The sequence below is a fragment of the Terrapene carolina genome, unplaced genomic scaffold, assembly GCF_002925995.2.
Source record: "Terrapene carolina triunguis isolate 2854851 unplaced genomic scaffold, T_m_triunguis-2.0 Scaffold755, whole genome shotgun sequence".
Lineage (NCBI taxonomy): Eukaryota > Metazoa > Chordata > Testudines > Emydidae > Terrapene > Terrapene triunguis.
The window spans coordinates 1,484-19,020 of NW_020665106.1; the positions used below are offsets into that span (position 1 = coordinate 1,484).

At 43.0% G+C, this 17,537-nt stretch overlaps 1 protein-coding gene across 1 annotated transcript in view; it reads right to left on the minus strand.

Annotated features, from left to right (window-relative positions):
* Window positions 1-1,118: 1,118 nt before the first annotated feature.
* The window catches only part of LOC112108677 (complement factor H), a 44,700-nt gene continuing 28,281 nt past the window's right edge, over window positions 1,119-17,537 (minus strand). Inside the window, exons 12-14 of the mRNA XM_026660402.2 lie at window positions 6,535-6,708; window positions 3,454-3,663; window positions 1,119-1,333 (exon numbers count right to left, since the gene is read on the minus strand). Coding sequence (XP_026516187.1) covers window positions 1,134-1,333; window positions 3,454-3,663; window positions 6,535-6,708 — 584 coding nt within the window. The 3' untranslated portion in view covers window positions 1,119-1,133. The remainder of the gene's footprint in view (window positions 1,334-3,453; window positions 3,664-6,534; window positions 6,709-17,537) is intronic.

Genomic DNA, 17,537 nt, shown 5'->3' on the forward strand with positions numbered 1-17,537 from the left:
GGAGGAGGCACAAACTGGGAAGAAACAGTTCTCTTTATTCTTCCTCTATCTTCATATAAATAATAGAATTGATTTTGGATGTGTGATGGAGTGTAATGGAGACAGCAATGGACCTGAGGTGTAGAGAAATAAATGGAGAGAGAGCTGTTTGTGGATACCATGTAGGAGGCTGAGGAGGAGAAGGAGGTAGAGATGGATCAAGAGAGAAACTAATAATCTCTGCCTTTCTTTTTTAGATGAAGATGACCCAAACCTTGGAATTGGTGAAGAGTGCCTTCCTCAAGACTCTTTGTTTCTCACTTAGATCTGAAGAGTGTTTATAACTGAATGATTGTACATCAGCCACTGAAGTAAAAGTCCTCTTTGGATCCAAAGAAGGACCTGAAATTGGAGCAGGTGTCAAAGCCAGAGTGGAAGACCTGGATGGCACAGGATCTGGTGAAATACTCAGATCCGCCCGCTTGGTCCTTGAAGCTGAAATTAGAACTGGCCTGGATTTCAGAGCCAGAGCCATAGAGGCCATGTCAGAATCAGACAGATCTGAAAACTCTGATCTACGGGATCTGGCACTGCTCACAGTGGCCATCTTCTCCCTTACCACCTTCTTCAGAATTGACACAGTCAGGGCTGATAACATGGCTCTTGATGCTATAATAAGCAGTCTGTCTTTTTCCATCAGCAATGCCTTTAAATCCCTGAGTGCCTGAGTAGCAGGACCCGGAGTTGGACGCGAAGATGGCTCTGATTTCCAGACAAAACACCCATTGACGTAATGACTTAAAGGAGAGAAAAGACTGCTGAACTGAGCTCTGTATACTGACAAGTACATCCTGTGAATTGTAATATATTAAAAGGGCAGAGAGTGAGCACACATTTTATATTTTTTAAATTTATTTTAAATTAATATTCTTAGCAGCTTGGAAAAAAGATTTATTGTTCTACTATTTCCCCCCCCTTTTGGCAAACACTGATTCCTCCCAATCCCCTCTGTATTTGAAATTATCAGTGCATGATTTGTCTACTTATTGTTTCTGCATCAGCATTCTGTAGTCTATTCTATCTGTCTGACCCATCCAGGTGGTCTCTGAGTGTCCATAATAATAAGAAGAAATGAGTAACTAGATTCTATGAAGTTAGATCAAATTACTCATTGTACCTTCACATACAGGTTGTGTGGACCACTTTCCTGCTTTACACGTAACATCTGATGATCCACTGATGGTAAAACCAGGATGGCATTGATAACGTACTGTTTCACCAGGCTCATAACTATTCTTCACTCTGCCTTCAGTCTGAGCATTGATAATATTTGGAACATCTGTACATGGCATTTCTGAAAAGACACACACACAAGATTAAAATGAGTGTAACCCCCCCACAAGCCACCTTTTTTAGTTAAGTCCTTTGTTACTCTTTATATGGATACCTAATTTTAAATAAAGGTGGCAACCAGAACCTAAACACATGCACTAAGTTGTTGGTCGGCAATGAAACTTGCAACATGAGCACTGTTAAAAATCCATCCGAAAATTAAATAAACACCAGCCCTAAATACACTAGGAGTTCAGTTACTAATGAAACTTTATTTGTGCCTCTGTCTGAGACCAATAATTGCAGCTGTTCCTCTTCTTCTGGACACCTCATGCAGTGGTGTGTCTGCTTCCTTCAACAGAACTTTGATGAAAATACATCTGTCCATGTAGGAACTTGATATGGCCCCTGTCACTATAATATGTAAGTGCCTCACAACTATTAATGGATTTATCCTCACAACCCCACTATCAAATAGGGAATACTATTATCCTCATTTTACAGATGGGAAGCTGAGACACAGAGTTAAAAAGACTTGCCCAAGACTATAAAGGGAGTTTGTGCATTAGAACCAGCAACTGAATGAAGACCTCCTGAGTCCTAGTTGGGAGCTTTTAAAAACTAAAACTACTCAAAACAAACAAAAAACAACCAATTAACCAAAAATCCTGAAGCAGTCACACAGTCAGAAGCTTTCTAAAGACCCTCAGCAAGAAAAATAAGCTTTTACAGCAATTTGTACAAATATATATGTAAGCAGAGTCTGAATAAGCTCTCCCCTGACATCTAGTGGTGAGCTGTGGAAAAAGACTTCAGAAGCTGATCTCGTATGCATGGACACACCCTCCCTGCCTAGGTACTCAGCATGATGGGATTGCTTGCCCAAATGATCACTTGTGGCTGGTGTTGGATCCCCAGTCTCCTTGTTATTGGGGAAGCAGTAATAAAGGGTTATCCTCCGTGTTGTGTGAACCGAGGGCAGCAGAACTATACCTGGCATACCCCATACCAGGGAGGGTGTGCAGTGGTGAGCTGGAGCCGGTTCGCACTGGTTTGCAAGAACTGGTTGTTAAATTTAGAAGCCGGTGTAGAACCGGTTCCTAAAGGGGCGGGCGGGTGGGCAAACTCCGGTCCATGGGCCACATCTGGCCCGCGGGACCGTCCTGCCTGGCCCGCCTGAGCTCCCAGCTGGGGAGGCTCCCCCGGCCCCTCCCTCACTTCCGCCCCCCCCCCTCGCAGAGCCCCAGTGCGCCACGCTGCTGGCGCCAGCGCTCTGGGCAGCTCTGCAGCTCCTGCCACTTTGAGCAGCATGGTTAGGGGGTGGGGCTGTGAGCTCCAGCGGCCGCGCGGCATCCTTACACAGCAGCATGGTAAGGGGTCCAGGCCGGGTCTGGGAGAGGGGTTGGATAAGGGGCAGGGAGCGGTTGGAGGAGGCAGAGGCTCTTGGGGGACAGTCAGGGGACAGGGAACAGGGGGGTTGGGTAGGCGTGGGAGTTCCGGGGGTCTGTCGGGGTGGTGGTGGATGGGGTCAGGGCAGTCAGGGGACAGGGAGCGGGGCAAGTTGGGTAGGGGATGGGGTCCTGGGGGGAAGTTAGGGTGGGGGGTCTTGGGAGGGGGTGTTCAGGAGACAAGAAGCGGGGGCGTTGATGGGTTGCGGGTTCTGAGGGGGGCAGGACGTGGGGGGGGGAAGACAGGCACGTGGGGCTTGTACTCACTGCGTGGTTCCCTACTGGGTCTTCGGCGGCACTTCGGCAGCGGGGGGGGGGGGGGGGGGGTTCCTCACTCGCTCCGGGTTTTCGGCGGCATTTTGGCAGGAGGTCCTTCACCCGGAGTGAGTGTAAACCCCCCCCGCCGCCGACAAAGTACCGCCGAGAACCCGGTAGGGAACCAGTTCTTAGGATTTTGGGAGCTCATCACTGGTGGTGTGTAATTGTTCCAGGTCACTGGGTGGAGGCTCAAGCCGGTTTTGTGTTGTATTGTTGAAAAGGAACCCCACTGAACCCAGCCCTTGTTGCTGCTGGGTCCACCTGCCAGAAGGGTTACATACATAATCATTTTTTCCTATAATTTAGCCTCCAGTTGAAACTTATTGTCCTCTCCACTAAATGAACTGCTTTTGAAAATTCTACACAATGTAATTACCAACACATGTAGGAGCTGAGGTCCATTTTCCAGTCTTACAAATTATCTCAGGTGGTCCACGTAACATGAAGCCAGGGTTACAACTGTACGTTAACATGGTACCATTCCGATAAGTCACTGGTCCTGATTGCTCCTGTCTTAAGTTCTGATTTTCTAGACTGAGAATCTCACCATTTGCTATGGAAGGTGGCTGGAAACATAATTTTTCTTCTGTTTTGGAAAAAAATAAAATTAGTATGTCATATGCACATATAGTCTAAAACCGAAAGAGAAAGTAACAGTGAACTGCAGTGAAAATAAATTGTGGTGATTTTTTAAGGCTGGGGAACATTCTAGATTAACCCACCCTAAACATGATTTCCCATTGCCTCAAGCCCCAAATAATAGCTGGATTCTAGATCATACTGCCGGGGTGCATTAAATGCCTATAGTCTATTAAACATAGTTCATTCATTACAAACAGTGAAGTGTATGTGGTGTCATGTCATCTTGTTGTAGGAGTTCAGAAATGAAAGGAAGTCTCTAATGCTTTGTCTACACTAAAGTTTTTATACTCATTTTCCAGAACAAGTGAAATTGCAACAGTGCATGGTAACGTAAAGGGTTTCATGATTTGATGTTAAAAATACTAGAGTCCAATCTACACCAGAGGAGGCTCAATTGCTGGAACTGCACTTATCCTGGGAGAGAGCTATAAAACATTGTAGTGTAAATGCAACCTCTGCATGAGGAGGATCAAAAACCCTAGATCTCTCGTGAGCCCTGATGAAACAGGTAGGTATGTTCTAATGGGGGCCAAAAGACCTTTTACTCCTACGGTTACTCTAGATGAATGAGAGATTTCAGTCATGTCAGTCCGAGTGCACTTGTTTGGTATCAGTGAATTATGTTGAGTTTGCCAAGTATTCCTGAATTAACATATTACATGGGATTTAGATAGTTATATTGGGTTTAACAAGAGCGGGACACTTAAAACCATTCAAAATTCTGTTTGATTATCAATCAGGATGGGGAAGGAAGAAATTCAATTTTTTCTCAGAGAGTTCTGCTAGGGATCGTATCTGATCCTGGAGTATAAATCTGAATGGGTTGCACAAACGGAAAATGGTGTCAATATAATATTATGAAGAAGCTAGATCTATTTTTGATTCTTCAAATTTCTTTGTTTTAAGGGATCTAGTCAGGAGATCATTATCAGACAGCAAGGGCCACTCTAAAACTGAATTATATAGTAAAATCAGATAGATTCTGATGAGAATCTGAATCTGATTCACTAAGAGAAAATGGATGGGATCTATTGCAACTCTAGTTCTAAAGGAGATAGTGTGTGTTACAAAGAAGCAATGAACAATGAATTATAAACTAATATGCAAACATAGCTTGCATTAGAAGCATTGGTTTTGACTCTAATGTACAGTAATGCTATCTGAAACACACATCTGTGTGGCTTTCTACATTAGCTTGAATGGAGTTATATTTTTGGCCAGTTAAAATATTTTTAGAAATAATTTTAAAGTTCTGCTGGTTACCAGGAGAAGCACCATTTGTCCCTAAGATACACAGAAAAGAAATAACAGGATGAAAAGAAAGAGTAGGGAGGTCCACGGGGCTTCAGAATATTCAAATTTTCAAGAGAAAAAGAAATCTCAAGAAGAGTTTTTGAAAGAGAGCAGGCAGGCTAGTGAGCTCAGGAAGGCTGTGCTGGAGAATGGCATTAGCTGTTTGGTCTGCTCAGTTCCTTCCAGCCCACAAAGTTACTTTAATTTATGAGGAATAAAAGAATAACTTTTCAAGTAAAAAAAAAAAACCCTGAAAACTGACATATGCCTGATGTTCTGAGATTGTGCATCTGGTTTGAAATTTGAAGGGACTGTGAGCCTTTAACTGCAGGGACCTGAAAAGATGCTTAGAATCTCATGGACAATTTTGAAAGAAAGAATAAATTATATAAAAGTTCCCACTCTAAAAGTTAGTAAATATTTTTCCCCCTCCCCACCAAAAAATAAAATAAAATAATAAATAAATAAAAAATTTCCTCTGAAGAACCACTGTATTAAATGTTGTGGTTAAATTAAATAATTAAATTTTGAAATAGAGGAATTTTAAACCAGTTTAAATTGCAAAAATTAATTCACAGCCATAATTATCTAATCACTAGTTATATCTTCATAATTCCAGCTAGACATACACTCACATATACACAAAACAATTCAGAGGGGTGTTGTGAAAATAAATTAATTCATATTTGCAAAGCACTCAGCTCATATAGCGTCAAGTACCACATAAAAGCCGAGGAGGAAATATAAAATTGTGTACTCCGAGCAGGGTTTGAGTAGCATGCAGTAAATAAACACTAGGCCCCATATTGAATAATGAAGATGAAACAAAATATTGGCTGTTCATTAGGTGAGCAACTATCCTTTGCACAGGATGAGGCAGAGATCCTGTGGAAAAAAATTGTGTGTGCTCATGTAATTAAAATTAACATTAAATTAAGGTTGCACAGCCAGCCTTAATTATGGCTTTTCCTAATTTTTGAATGCTTGATTTTGCAACATTAAATTATAAATATTGTGTGTATGTATATGAGGCTCAGTATACACACACAAAACATACCAACATTTGTATATGTTTTTTCACAGCACTTAATTTTATTAAATAAACATTGAGAGTCCCATCTGTGCTTTGAAACTTTTCTCCCTTAATACTCCCTTCTTTCACCCTTAGTGGTAGGATAAAAAACAATTAGGTTCTGATATCAGATTGTACTTTTTGACATTACTATATTCATTTTTCAGACCCTAGTTCATTTTTAACCCATTAACAACACACTGCATACGATTCAAATCCTTTAACCCATTAGTCCAGTATTACAGGTCTGATTAATTTGTGCATTTTATTTTTCAACACTTTTCTGCACCGAACGATTGGTAATGACTTCTTAACAAAATACGTGAACACTAACTACCACAATGTGTAAGGGGCAAACAGTGACATGGCAGTTGTCCTGTTACTGATATTGTTTGTACATTTCCTCTGACTGATGAACCTAAAGAAATATAAATAAAGCCCCATACTGACCAACACAGCGCGGTGGTGATTGCCACTTCCCGTTTTCACACATTATTTCTTTCACTCCTTGGTGTTCAAAAGCTTTTAGGCACGTAAAAGCTATTTTTTCACCATTCTCGTAGTTTCGTGTCTCTGTGATCTTGATGGCACCCGGGAGCTGAGGTGGAGGTGGGCATTTTCTTTCTTTAGCAAAAGATATTTCAGTTAGAGCTCTTGATTCAAACAATGGTAAATGTAAAAGTTCATTACAAACCAGAACAGTTAATAGATAAAAACATGTGCAGTCCATAGATCCTTAGTAGCTATTCTCAGCATTTAGTTAGCATCATAATCATATTGCATTGACTCAAAGAACTGCATTATAGTTAATGAAGTACAACTGTGGGCTTAAAATAAGACATTTTGTAATGGCCTCTCATTGTGAGCAGTTCTTCTTCCTGCTCCATAACAAGAGCATAAACACACCATCATAAAGTAAAGAAACCTTTATTGTAATTGAAGTTATTTTTCTAGTTAACTCAGATGCTATAAACTGCTCAAGGCTCTAATCCAGCCTATTTCCTGAGTGGTGAAACCAGGGTCATTCCACTGAGCAAATGACAGGAGGTGCAAGAGTATGCTGTGTGGCAGTCATACAGGAGATGCACATTGTCTATTGTGGCACAGAGCTGAGCTATGCAGGGACCCCCATGCATGATAGTTAAGAGAGTTAGGAGGAAACAGGACATAGGTGGCTGGGAGAGGGGCAGTACCAAAGGCTCCACTTCTTGTTAAGGAGGGAGGGTGTGTAAGGATTCACAGAGTTTACTCTGTAGTGTGGCCTCTGGGGAAAAAGGAATCCTACTCTTTAGCAGATCTTTATCGAAAACTGAGATCCATCAGAAATACACACACACACACACACACACACACACACGCACGCACACACACAAAAGCAAGTGTAAAAGGAATATTCAGGTTGCAAAAGTCAAGTACTCAAGAGTTAGTAAATGCCAGAACTAAAGATGCCTGTTGCCTCTGCAACTTTAATTCAGCCACCTTGTGTGTTTGTATTATGATCCCATCTTTAATTACATAAGCGCAGAGTATTTTTTCTAGAGCTGTCAAGCAATTAAAAAAATTAATCACGATTAATCATGTGATAAAAAACGTAATCACAATTGTGTGATTAATTGCACCGTTAAACAATAATTGAATACAATTTATTTAAATATTTTTGTATGTTTTCTACATTTTCAAATATATTGATTTCAGTGACAACTACAGAATACAAAGTGTACAGTGCTCACTGTATATTATTATTTTTCATTACAAATATTTGCACTGTAAAAAAAAAAAGAAAAGTATTTTTCAATTCACCAAATATAAGTACTATAGTGCAATCTCTATCATGAAAGTTCAATTTACAAATGTAGAATTATGTCCAAAAATAACTGCATTAAAAAATAAAAGCATGTATAATTTTAGCACCTACAAGTCCACTCAGTCCTACTTCTTGTTCAGCCAATCACTCAGACAAACAAGTTTGTTTACATTTGCAGGACTTAATGCTGCCGCTTCTTGTTTACAATATCACCTGAAAGTGAGAACATGGCACCGTTGTAGCCGGTGTCGCAAGATATTTATGTGCCAGATGCACTAAAAATTCATTTGTCCCTTCATGATTCAACCACCATTCCAGAGGACATGCGTCTATGATGATAACAGGTTCTGATCGATAACGATCCAAAGCAGAGCGGACCAATGCATGTTAATTTTCATCATCTGAGTCAGATGCCACCCGCAGAAGGTTGATTTTCTTTTTTGGTGGGTTGGTTTCTGTGACTTCCGCATCAGAATGTTGCTCTTTTAAGACTTCTATAACATGCTCTACACCTAGTCCCTCTCAGATTTTGGAAGGCTCTTCAGATTCTTAAACCCGGGTCTAGTGATCTAGCTCTCTTTAGAAATCTCAAATTGGTACCTTATTTGTGTTTTATCAAATCTGCAGTGAAAGTTCTTAAAACGAACAACATGTCCTGGGATATCATCTGAGAATGCTATGACATGAAATATATGGTAGAATGTGGGTAAAGCAGAGTAGGAGACGTGCAATCCTCCCCCCAAGGAGTTAAGCCACAAATTTAATTAATGCATTATTTTTTTAACGAGCATCATCAGGATGGAAGCATGTCCTCTGGAATGGTGGCCGAAGCATGAAGGGGCATATGAACATTTAGCCTAACTGGCACATAAATACCTTGCAATGCTGGCTACAAAAGTGCCATGCAAATGCCTATTTTCATTTTCACGTGACATTATAAATAAGAAGTGGGCCGCATTATCTCCTGTAAACGTAAACAAATTTGTTTGTCTTAGCAATTGGCTGAACAAGAAGTAGGACTGAGTGGACTTGTGGGTGCTAAAGTTTTACATTGTTTTGTTTTTGAGTGCAGTTATGTAACAAAAAAAAATCTATATTTGTAAGTGGCACGTACACGATAAAGAGATTGCACTACAGTACTTGTATGAGGTGAATTGAAAAATACTATTTGTTTGCCATTTTATACAGTGAAAATATTTCTAATATAATAAAGATAATATAAAGTGAGCACTGTCAACGTTGTACACTGTGTTGTAATTGAAATCAATGTATTTGAAAATGGAGAAAAACATCCAAAAATATTTAATACATTTCAATTAGTATTCTCTGTCCTCTGGTATCCATGCCTTGTCATGGTGGGACAGGTTGCATGCTTTAACGATCCCCAGTGTGTGTGTCGGTGGGGGGCTTTTTGCTCCTGTAGGTTCAACCATTCCGGATTAGTCTGTGGGGGAGGGGCAAGACAAAACAGACACCCTGGTCCTCCAGGTTGGGGGTTAGGCCCAGGGCTAACAACCCTGTCCCGTAAAAAACAAAATATGTTACAGAAACAGTGATGATGATGATTTGGTATTCTATTGTTTAATAGTGCAATTAAAACTGCAATTAATCAAGATAATTTTTTTAATCACAATTAATTTTTTGTGTTAATCGTGTGAGTTAACTGTGATTAATTGACAGCCGTGTTTTTTTCATATGACCCCTACCTCATTCAGTACACAGAATGGATGGGATGTCATCATATTACTAATGACGGTATCCCAAGGAGGCTGAATTAAGATTCCACAGAGGAAGGATGGTCCAGTGCTTAGTGTGCTAGCCTAGGTCTTGGGAGACTTGGGGCTTGTCTACACTGGCAATTAACAATGTTGCAACTTTCTTGCTCAGGGGTGTGAAAAAAACACTCCCCTGAATGCAGCAAGTTGCAGCGCTGTGAAGTGCCAGTGCAGGGAGCCACTCACTGAGGTGGATTTTTAGAGCGCCAGGAGTGCTCTCTCCCAGCGCTGCACCATGACCACACAAGGCATGTTAAAGCACTGCCTTGACAGCGCTGCCACGGCAGCACTTTAGCGTTGCCAGTGTAGACTAGCCCTTGGATTCACATCCTTACTCTGGCACAGACTTCCTGTGTGAGCTGAGGCCAATATCTCTGTCCTTCAGTCCCCCATCTGCAGCATGGGGATACTGGGACTTCCCTACTTCACAGGGGCATAGCAAGAATAAATGCAAGAAATTGAGTTCCTTCGTTGAGAAAATAACTGATTTTTTAGAGAAGGGAAGTGCAGTAGATCTAATATACGTGGACTTCAATAAAGCATTTTGACACAGTGCCTCAGGAGAAATTAGTTAAATTAGGGAAGATGGGGATTAATACAAGTATTGCAAAGTGGATAAGAAACTGGCTAAAGGGGCGAAGGTAATGGGTTATTCTGAAAGGTGAATTAGTGGACTGGAGGGAGGTTACTAGTGGAGCTCCTCATGGCTCCATCTGGCAACTAATATTATTCAATATTTTGATTAATGACCTTGGCACAAAAAGTCAAGAGTGCTAATGAAATTTGCTGATGATACCAAGTTGGGAGGCATCATCAATACAGAGGAGGATAGGAACATTATAGAGGAAGACCTGGATGACCTTGAAGACTGAAGTGACAGAAATGGGATAAAATTCAATAGTACAAAGTGCAAGGTCATGCACATAGGGTCTAGTAATAAGAATTTCTGCTACAACCTGGGGGCTCACATCAGTTGGAAGCAACAAAGGAGAATAAAGACCTACTGTGTAGATTTATCACAGGATGATGATGAGCCACCAATGTGATGCGGCTGTGAAAATGGCAAATATGATCTTAAAATGTACACAGTAAAGCATTTCCAGTAGGAATAAAGTGTAAGACCTTACTTGGATTACTGTGTACAATTCTGATCACCCATGTTCAAGAAAGACCAATTTAAATTGAAACAGGTGTAGAGAAAAGCTACTAGGATGATCAGGGGAATGGAGGGTCTATCTTATGAGAAAAGACTGGAAGAGTTTGGTTTGTTTAGTTTCACAAAAAGAGGTCAGAGGGGGATATGGTTGCTCTCTATCAATTCATTACGGGGGTAATTCCCAGGGATGGTGAAGAGCTATTTAAGTTACATGACAATGATGGGACAAGAAGTAGTGGATGTAAATCTGGCCATGAACAAATTCAGGCTGAACATTAGAGGAAAGTTTCTAACCATCAGAGGGATGCGGTTCAGAAACAGCTTCCCAATAGAAGTTGTGTGGACAAACAACTTCCTTAGTTTTACCAGAGATCTGGACAAACTTTTTAGTGCAATTTTAAGACGAGGTTGCTTGTGATGGTAGGGGACAGGTGTCAACAACCCTCGAGCTCACTTCTGGTTTAAGTCCCATGTTCCAGAAGCTCATGCTTCAGGGGTTCGTCCAGCCACTGACAGGGGTCTGGAAGGGATTTTTGCCCCCCTTCCTCCAATGTATTCTGGGAAGGTGTTTTCACTTTCCGCTAAAGCATCAGACGATGACCATGGCTGGAGATGGGATATTGGTGGGAGTGGAACCAGGGCTTTGAGGTGGCACTGAGCATTCTCTCTTTGCTGGCTGGTTCTTGCTCACATGCTCAGGGTCTCGCTGATCACCGTATGTGGGGTAGGGAAGAAATTTTAGCCCAGGTTAGATTGGATGTAGTAAGGAGCATATAGTTAGGGGTTTGAAGGAGGGGGTCTCATGAGTTCCCTGAGGACTAAGTTCAGATCCCATGTGTGCGTGGGAGGGTGTATTTCAGGGTAAATGTTCTGGAGTCCCGCAAGCAAGCGTTTTGTAGTTGGATGTGTAAACATCGAGAATCCATCGACTTTGTTATGGAAGGTGTTAATCGCCACGAGATGTACTTTGATAGATCTCAGTGATAACCCTGAATTCTTTAGCTCTACAAGGTAGTCTAGCACCAGTGGAAGGGGCGTAGTGCAGGGAGTAAGTCATTTATGTAGGCACCATGTGGAAAAACATTTCCACTTTTGTAGGTAAGTATTGCATGTGGAATCATGTCTGATGTTCAATAACACGTGTTTGACCTGCTCTGAACAAGTTAACTCGTGTGATTAGAACCATGGAGGAGCCACGCATTCGGATGGAGCTTCTCCAGTTGTGGGTGGAAGATCTGACCATCGGCCTGTGACAGGAGGTTTGGCCTCATTGGAAGAGTTTGTGGAGGATGAATTGACATACGCAGCAGGTAAGGGTACCAAGTTTGTCTGGGCTATGCTTAGGCAAACAAGATGATCTTGGCTTTGTCTTCCCTGGTCTTGCGTAGGACTCTGTGTATTAGTGGGATCTGTGGGAATGCATACATAAATGTCTTGTCCCATCGGATTAAGAAAGCATTCCCCAGGGACCGGGGACCAAGTCCCACCCTGGAACAAAATAGCGGGCATTTGTGGTTCTGTGCTGGGGCGAATAAGTCGATCGATGGGAACTCCCATTGATAGAACATCTGTTGTAAGACCGTAGGGTTCAGTTCCCATTTGTGCTCTTGTGATAACTGTCTGCTTAATGTGTCAGCGGTGGTGTTTTTGCATCCTGGTAGGTAAGAAGCTGAAATGTCGATGTGGTGCTGAATACACCACTTCCATAGTTTCATGGCTTCAGTGCATAGGGAAAGAGATCGCCCCCCACCTCGTCTGTTGATGTAGAACATGCATGCAACATGGTCTGTCATCACTCAGATTGATTTGTTTCTTATGAGTGGTAGGAAGTGAAGATAGGTGCATCTTACTGCTCTGAGTTCTAGCAGGTTTATGTGAAGGTGTGTTTCCAGTGTCGACCACCTGGCTTATATCATTTGGTGGTCCAGGTGTGTCCCCAAGCCCCATAGGCAGGCATCTGTTGTGATCATGATTGAAGGAGGTCTGTGGTGAAAGGGAACACCTATGCAGATGTTCTCCGGTCTTGGCCACCATTGTAGGGATGCTAAAACCTTGGTCGGTGGTGTTTACATCATGTTGAGGTTGTGTTTGGTGGGATTATACTGAACACAGCCACCTCTGAAGACACTGCATGTGTAATCTAGCGTGATTTACCACGAACATGCTGGCGGCCATGTGTCCTAGTAATTGTAGGCATGTCCGTGCCTCGATTCGTGGACAGATGGATATGGTGTCTATGAGATGTTTGATGGTTAAGAATCTGGCATGCAGTAGTGAGGCTGTGGCTTGAGTTGAGTCCAGGTGTGCCCCGATGAATTCTAGTTGTTGTGTGGGTATCAATGTGAACTTTTGAAAATTTATTTGCAACCCCATAGTTTTTGAAGAGGTTTATGGTCAGTCATGTGATTGTTTCTGTCTCTGTATGAGTATCCTTTGATAAGGCAATTGTCTATGTCAGGGAAAATTCTGATCCCTTATTTGCCCGGTGAACTGTGACTGCTGCAAGGGTTTTGGAGAACACTCTCCTAGTGCAGTGTAGAGTCCAAATGGGAGCACACTGTATTGATAGTGGTCGTGTCCCACTGAATTGCAGGAATCACCTGTGAGCTGTGAGGGTGAGTGTATTGAGTATCCCTGTTTCGTTGGTATGGTTGGTATCGCTTCCTTTTTGGGGGCAGTGTATATATGCCAAGTGTATGAAAAGTCACTTCTTCATGGTGTGTAGGACTTCATCAGTTTTTGACTACAACAGTTTGTTCTAATTGAAAGGTAGGTCCTCAACCTTTAGTTGGAGCTCTTTTGGTATGCTAGACAATAGCAGACACGAGGCTCTGCACATCACTATCACTATAGCCATGGTATGGGCTGCAGTATCAGCGATATCCAGGGAAGCCTGTAGGGCCGTCCGGGTGACAATTGTCCCTTGACCAGGATTGATTTGAATTGTGCTCTTCTGTCTTCTGGTATGTACACGGTAAACTCAAAGAGTTTCCCATAATTGTCAAAGTCATATTTAGCCAAGGAGGCACTCAAGTTGGCAATGCGGAATTGTAGCATCGAGGAGGTGTAGACCTTGTGACCTAAAAGGTCTAGACGCTTATGGTCTTGATCCTGTGACATAGAGTGGTGTTTGGCCCGGTGGTTTTCTGCTTCCACCACTAGAGAATTTGGTTCTGGGTGAGAAAACAGGAAGTCCATGCCCTTGATTGGGAAATAATATTCATGGTCCGCCCTTTTGCATGTTGAGGGGGCAGTGACCGGGGTCAGCCATACTGTCCAGCAGGTTTGAGGATGGGCAGGGTAATTTTTGACACAGAAGATGGGTGTAGAATTTTTAATGGTTTGCGTTGGTACTCTTGGACTTACTCTAGAGGGATGTCCTGGCTGACTGCTATGCACTTGAATAGCTCTTGAAATTGTTTAAAGTCATCAGCCATGGTAGGTGGAGGTGGCAGAATGGCTATATATGGAGAAGAGTTATGTTCATGTGACACTGCTTTGGGGGCAGTCTCTTCCTCTGGTTCATTGGCCATTTCCTTCATGGCTCCTGATGTTGCCGGCCCTGGGGATACAGGAGGGGACCGGAGCTGTGCCATAGGCAGTGAGGAGGTCCAAGCATATTGGCCTTTGTATGCTGCCCATGGTGGCCACTGCATCGTGAATGCCATTTCGGGACCCATCTATGGGGGTCCATACCATGGAAAGTGAGGTTGTGACTGATGGATTTTATGCCATGGTGTGACTCCAGTAGGTTTTAGTTGAGGTGTGGGCGAGCCCTGTGGTGAAAACACTTGCTCCTCTTCATCCTCATTGTCACTGTCACTAAACATTGATGGTCCATAGGCAAGATCGGTTGTGTGATAGGTGATCCCTCGTTGCAAAGGAGAGGTGATTCTGGCACCGATGCAACAGTGATGTCCTTCTGTATCAGGAATTGTTGCGGTGCCAGTGGGTGTGGTACCGATGTCTTAGTAGTAGGCATTGGGTGTCTAGGAGTCTTCTGTTTTGTCTTTGTTGGGGCCAGTGACCACACTGCGGTGCTGGCTGTCAGTACTGGGTGAGGGGGCAGTGCTGAGGAAGGTGGCTGCGCCAAGACCTGTGTCAGCACTGGTGGTTGTAAGGTCGGCGCAGTCTCCAACGCGGATGTCGGTATTGTCGGTGCCGAGGAAGAGACATGGCATGTTTGCAGTCTCAACTCCTTGTTCTTATGAGTGGTGCATCCAGTGCCGGAGGAGCCAGGGGAGTCACAGGTACTGACTCTCAGGGCCATCGTCACCACTTGTAATGACTTTGCGGGGGACCGTTTCTTTCTGTGAGGTTCCCGCTGTGGAGAGGTCGAGAGTTGCTTCCTCTTTTCCTGAGAGGGTGGAACAGTGCTCTTAGTCAGGTCAGACTGAGTTGGGGAGCACTTAGGGGAAGGCTTTGGGGTGTCCTTTTCAGATCCAGGTTGGAGTGATTTTTCCATTAGGATCATTTTGAGGCATAGATCCCAGTCACACCTGGCTCTTGCCTTCAAATTGTTGCAGTGGATGCACTTGGATGGTATGTGTGTCTCCCTGAGGCATCTCATGCAGAGGGAGTGCCCGTGGGAGCTCAGCATAACCTCCTTGCAAGAGCCGCATCTTTTGAAGCCACGGGAGCCTGGCATGTCTAAAGTAAAGTCCCGAGTGGATCGACATTTTTTTTTACATGGTTTGCGCTCCACAGGGAACCGTTAACCTGGAAATGAAGAAAACTAAGATTTTTTTTCTCAACTAACAAACTAACTTATCTATGGAAAAAATTAAACTGAGCTAACAATTATCTATTTTTTCTATCTCGAGGGGAAGAAGCTGTAGCACTGCCCCAAGCTCCATCTTCAGCCGAAGACGATTGAGATGGAAGTGAGGGGGTCAGTTGTGCACACGCTGAAGAGACTCCAACGGTGCTGCGAGACAGCTGCTGCGCATGCGTGGCCCGACCAGACCACAAATCTCCGATCGATGGCTCCAGGACACACTATCACTTGAAGTGGAGCACCCACAGGGACAGCACTCAGAGAAGAAGGAATTTTAGCCCAGGTCAGATTGGATGTTACCATAGGGTTCTTTTGCCTTCTTCTCCAGTCATTTGCCAGGATTATCTGGATATATCTCACTTATTTTCTCTTCTATTGTGGGATCCTTGGGCACTGGCACACCTCTGTCCCGCCTATTCTCTGTCTTTAGCACATAATAGTCTGGTCTCCCATGGGCTGTAATACTTGGGTCTCATTGCAATTGATAGGTTTAGTGTGAGGGTGGTGTTGATGGCCTGTGCTATACAGGAGGTCAGACTAGATGATCTAGTGGTCCCTTCTGCCCTTAAACACTATGACTCCATTAAAGATTGTGAGATAGAACAGAGACGGGGCTATAAAAGTACCTGGCATTTCTTAACTTTTGAGTGCTTGAGTTGAAACCTTAATGTTCTTTTAACATGGCTTTGTGTGTGTGTGTGTAATTTATATTTTTTTAATAGTACATAAAAATAGAAAGTCCATCATGTGGCATCTTATTGACACCCACATCAATCATGAACAGAGTTGGAACCTTTAGATCTGCTGCACAGACCTCCGCCATTTGAGTTAATGGAGTAACTGGTAGCAGCGGCAGGTTGTCATCTATATGAACCAGTGCTAGGTGGAGATGAGACAAACTCTTTCCCAATGTGCTTCACAGGTATTTGCTTATAAGATTATATTTTAGTCATAGGACTTACTTTAGGAATAGTGACCAGCCAGCCCCAGTTCCCCTCTCTCTGTTCCCTGTCTGATCTGGCTCCTCCTTGTGTCTCCTCCAACTCACACACACACACACACACACACTCTATCTCCCAGCCCCAATCTCTCTCCCTTTCATCACCCCTTAATCTGCTCCTATTCCCTTCTTCGTCCCATTTAGATCCCAAGTCCCAATCTCCCCCCATCCTAGTGTCCCCAAAAGAATTAACTTTTTCCTCATGAGCAATATTAAATTTAAGATTGAGCAGAACTCACTCTCTCTTGCTTACTCCAAATGCTCATTTGAGGACATTCATTCTTTGCTCTGGACTTTTTTAATAGGCATCAGGTCAGGAAATAAAACGAGGAACTTGTTACCTTTGTAAGGGTATGACACAACATGCAGCCCCGGCAATCTTCAGGATTCTCTTTTTGTCAAACAGACAGCAAACCTAATAATTCCTATTGTTGTGGATTGAGTTACACCTCATTGAAACTGGGGGGTAAAACAACCACCTTTCATTCCAGATCATTGTGAAAAACAATTAAGCTCCTTCATGGAACCAGATCGCTGAAACAATAGGAGCACCACCCAAAACACAGGCAACATGGCAGGGCCTGAGTAGAAGATGAACCACATGGCCCAAGGTGTTTCTCTGGGGACTGATAAAGTAAATGCAGGGGCTAGCGCATTTATTGGGGGAGCTGTATGTCTCTGAGTGTGAAAAAGGAACATCACAAAGAAGGAAGGAGCAGAAAGCCAAGGAGATAGCCAGAGTAAGCACTGGGGGAGGGAGCAGTCTTGAGGGAAAGCCTAGATAGTGCTTTTTGGGTACAATGGAAGCTGGAAGAAGCTTGGAACTTAGAGCAAAGAAACTTTCTTTTGTTTGATCCTACTGGATGCAGGGAAATAGGACTCTCTCTCTCTTTCTGTATATACACATACACTTTATATTATAAATATATACACACACAGAG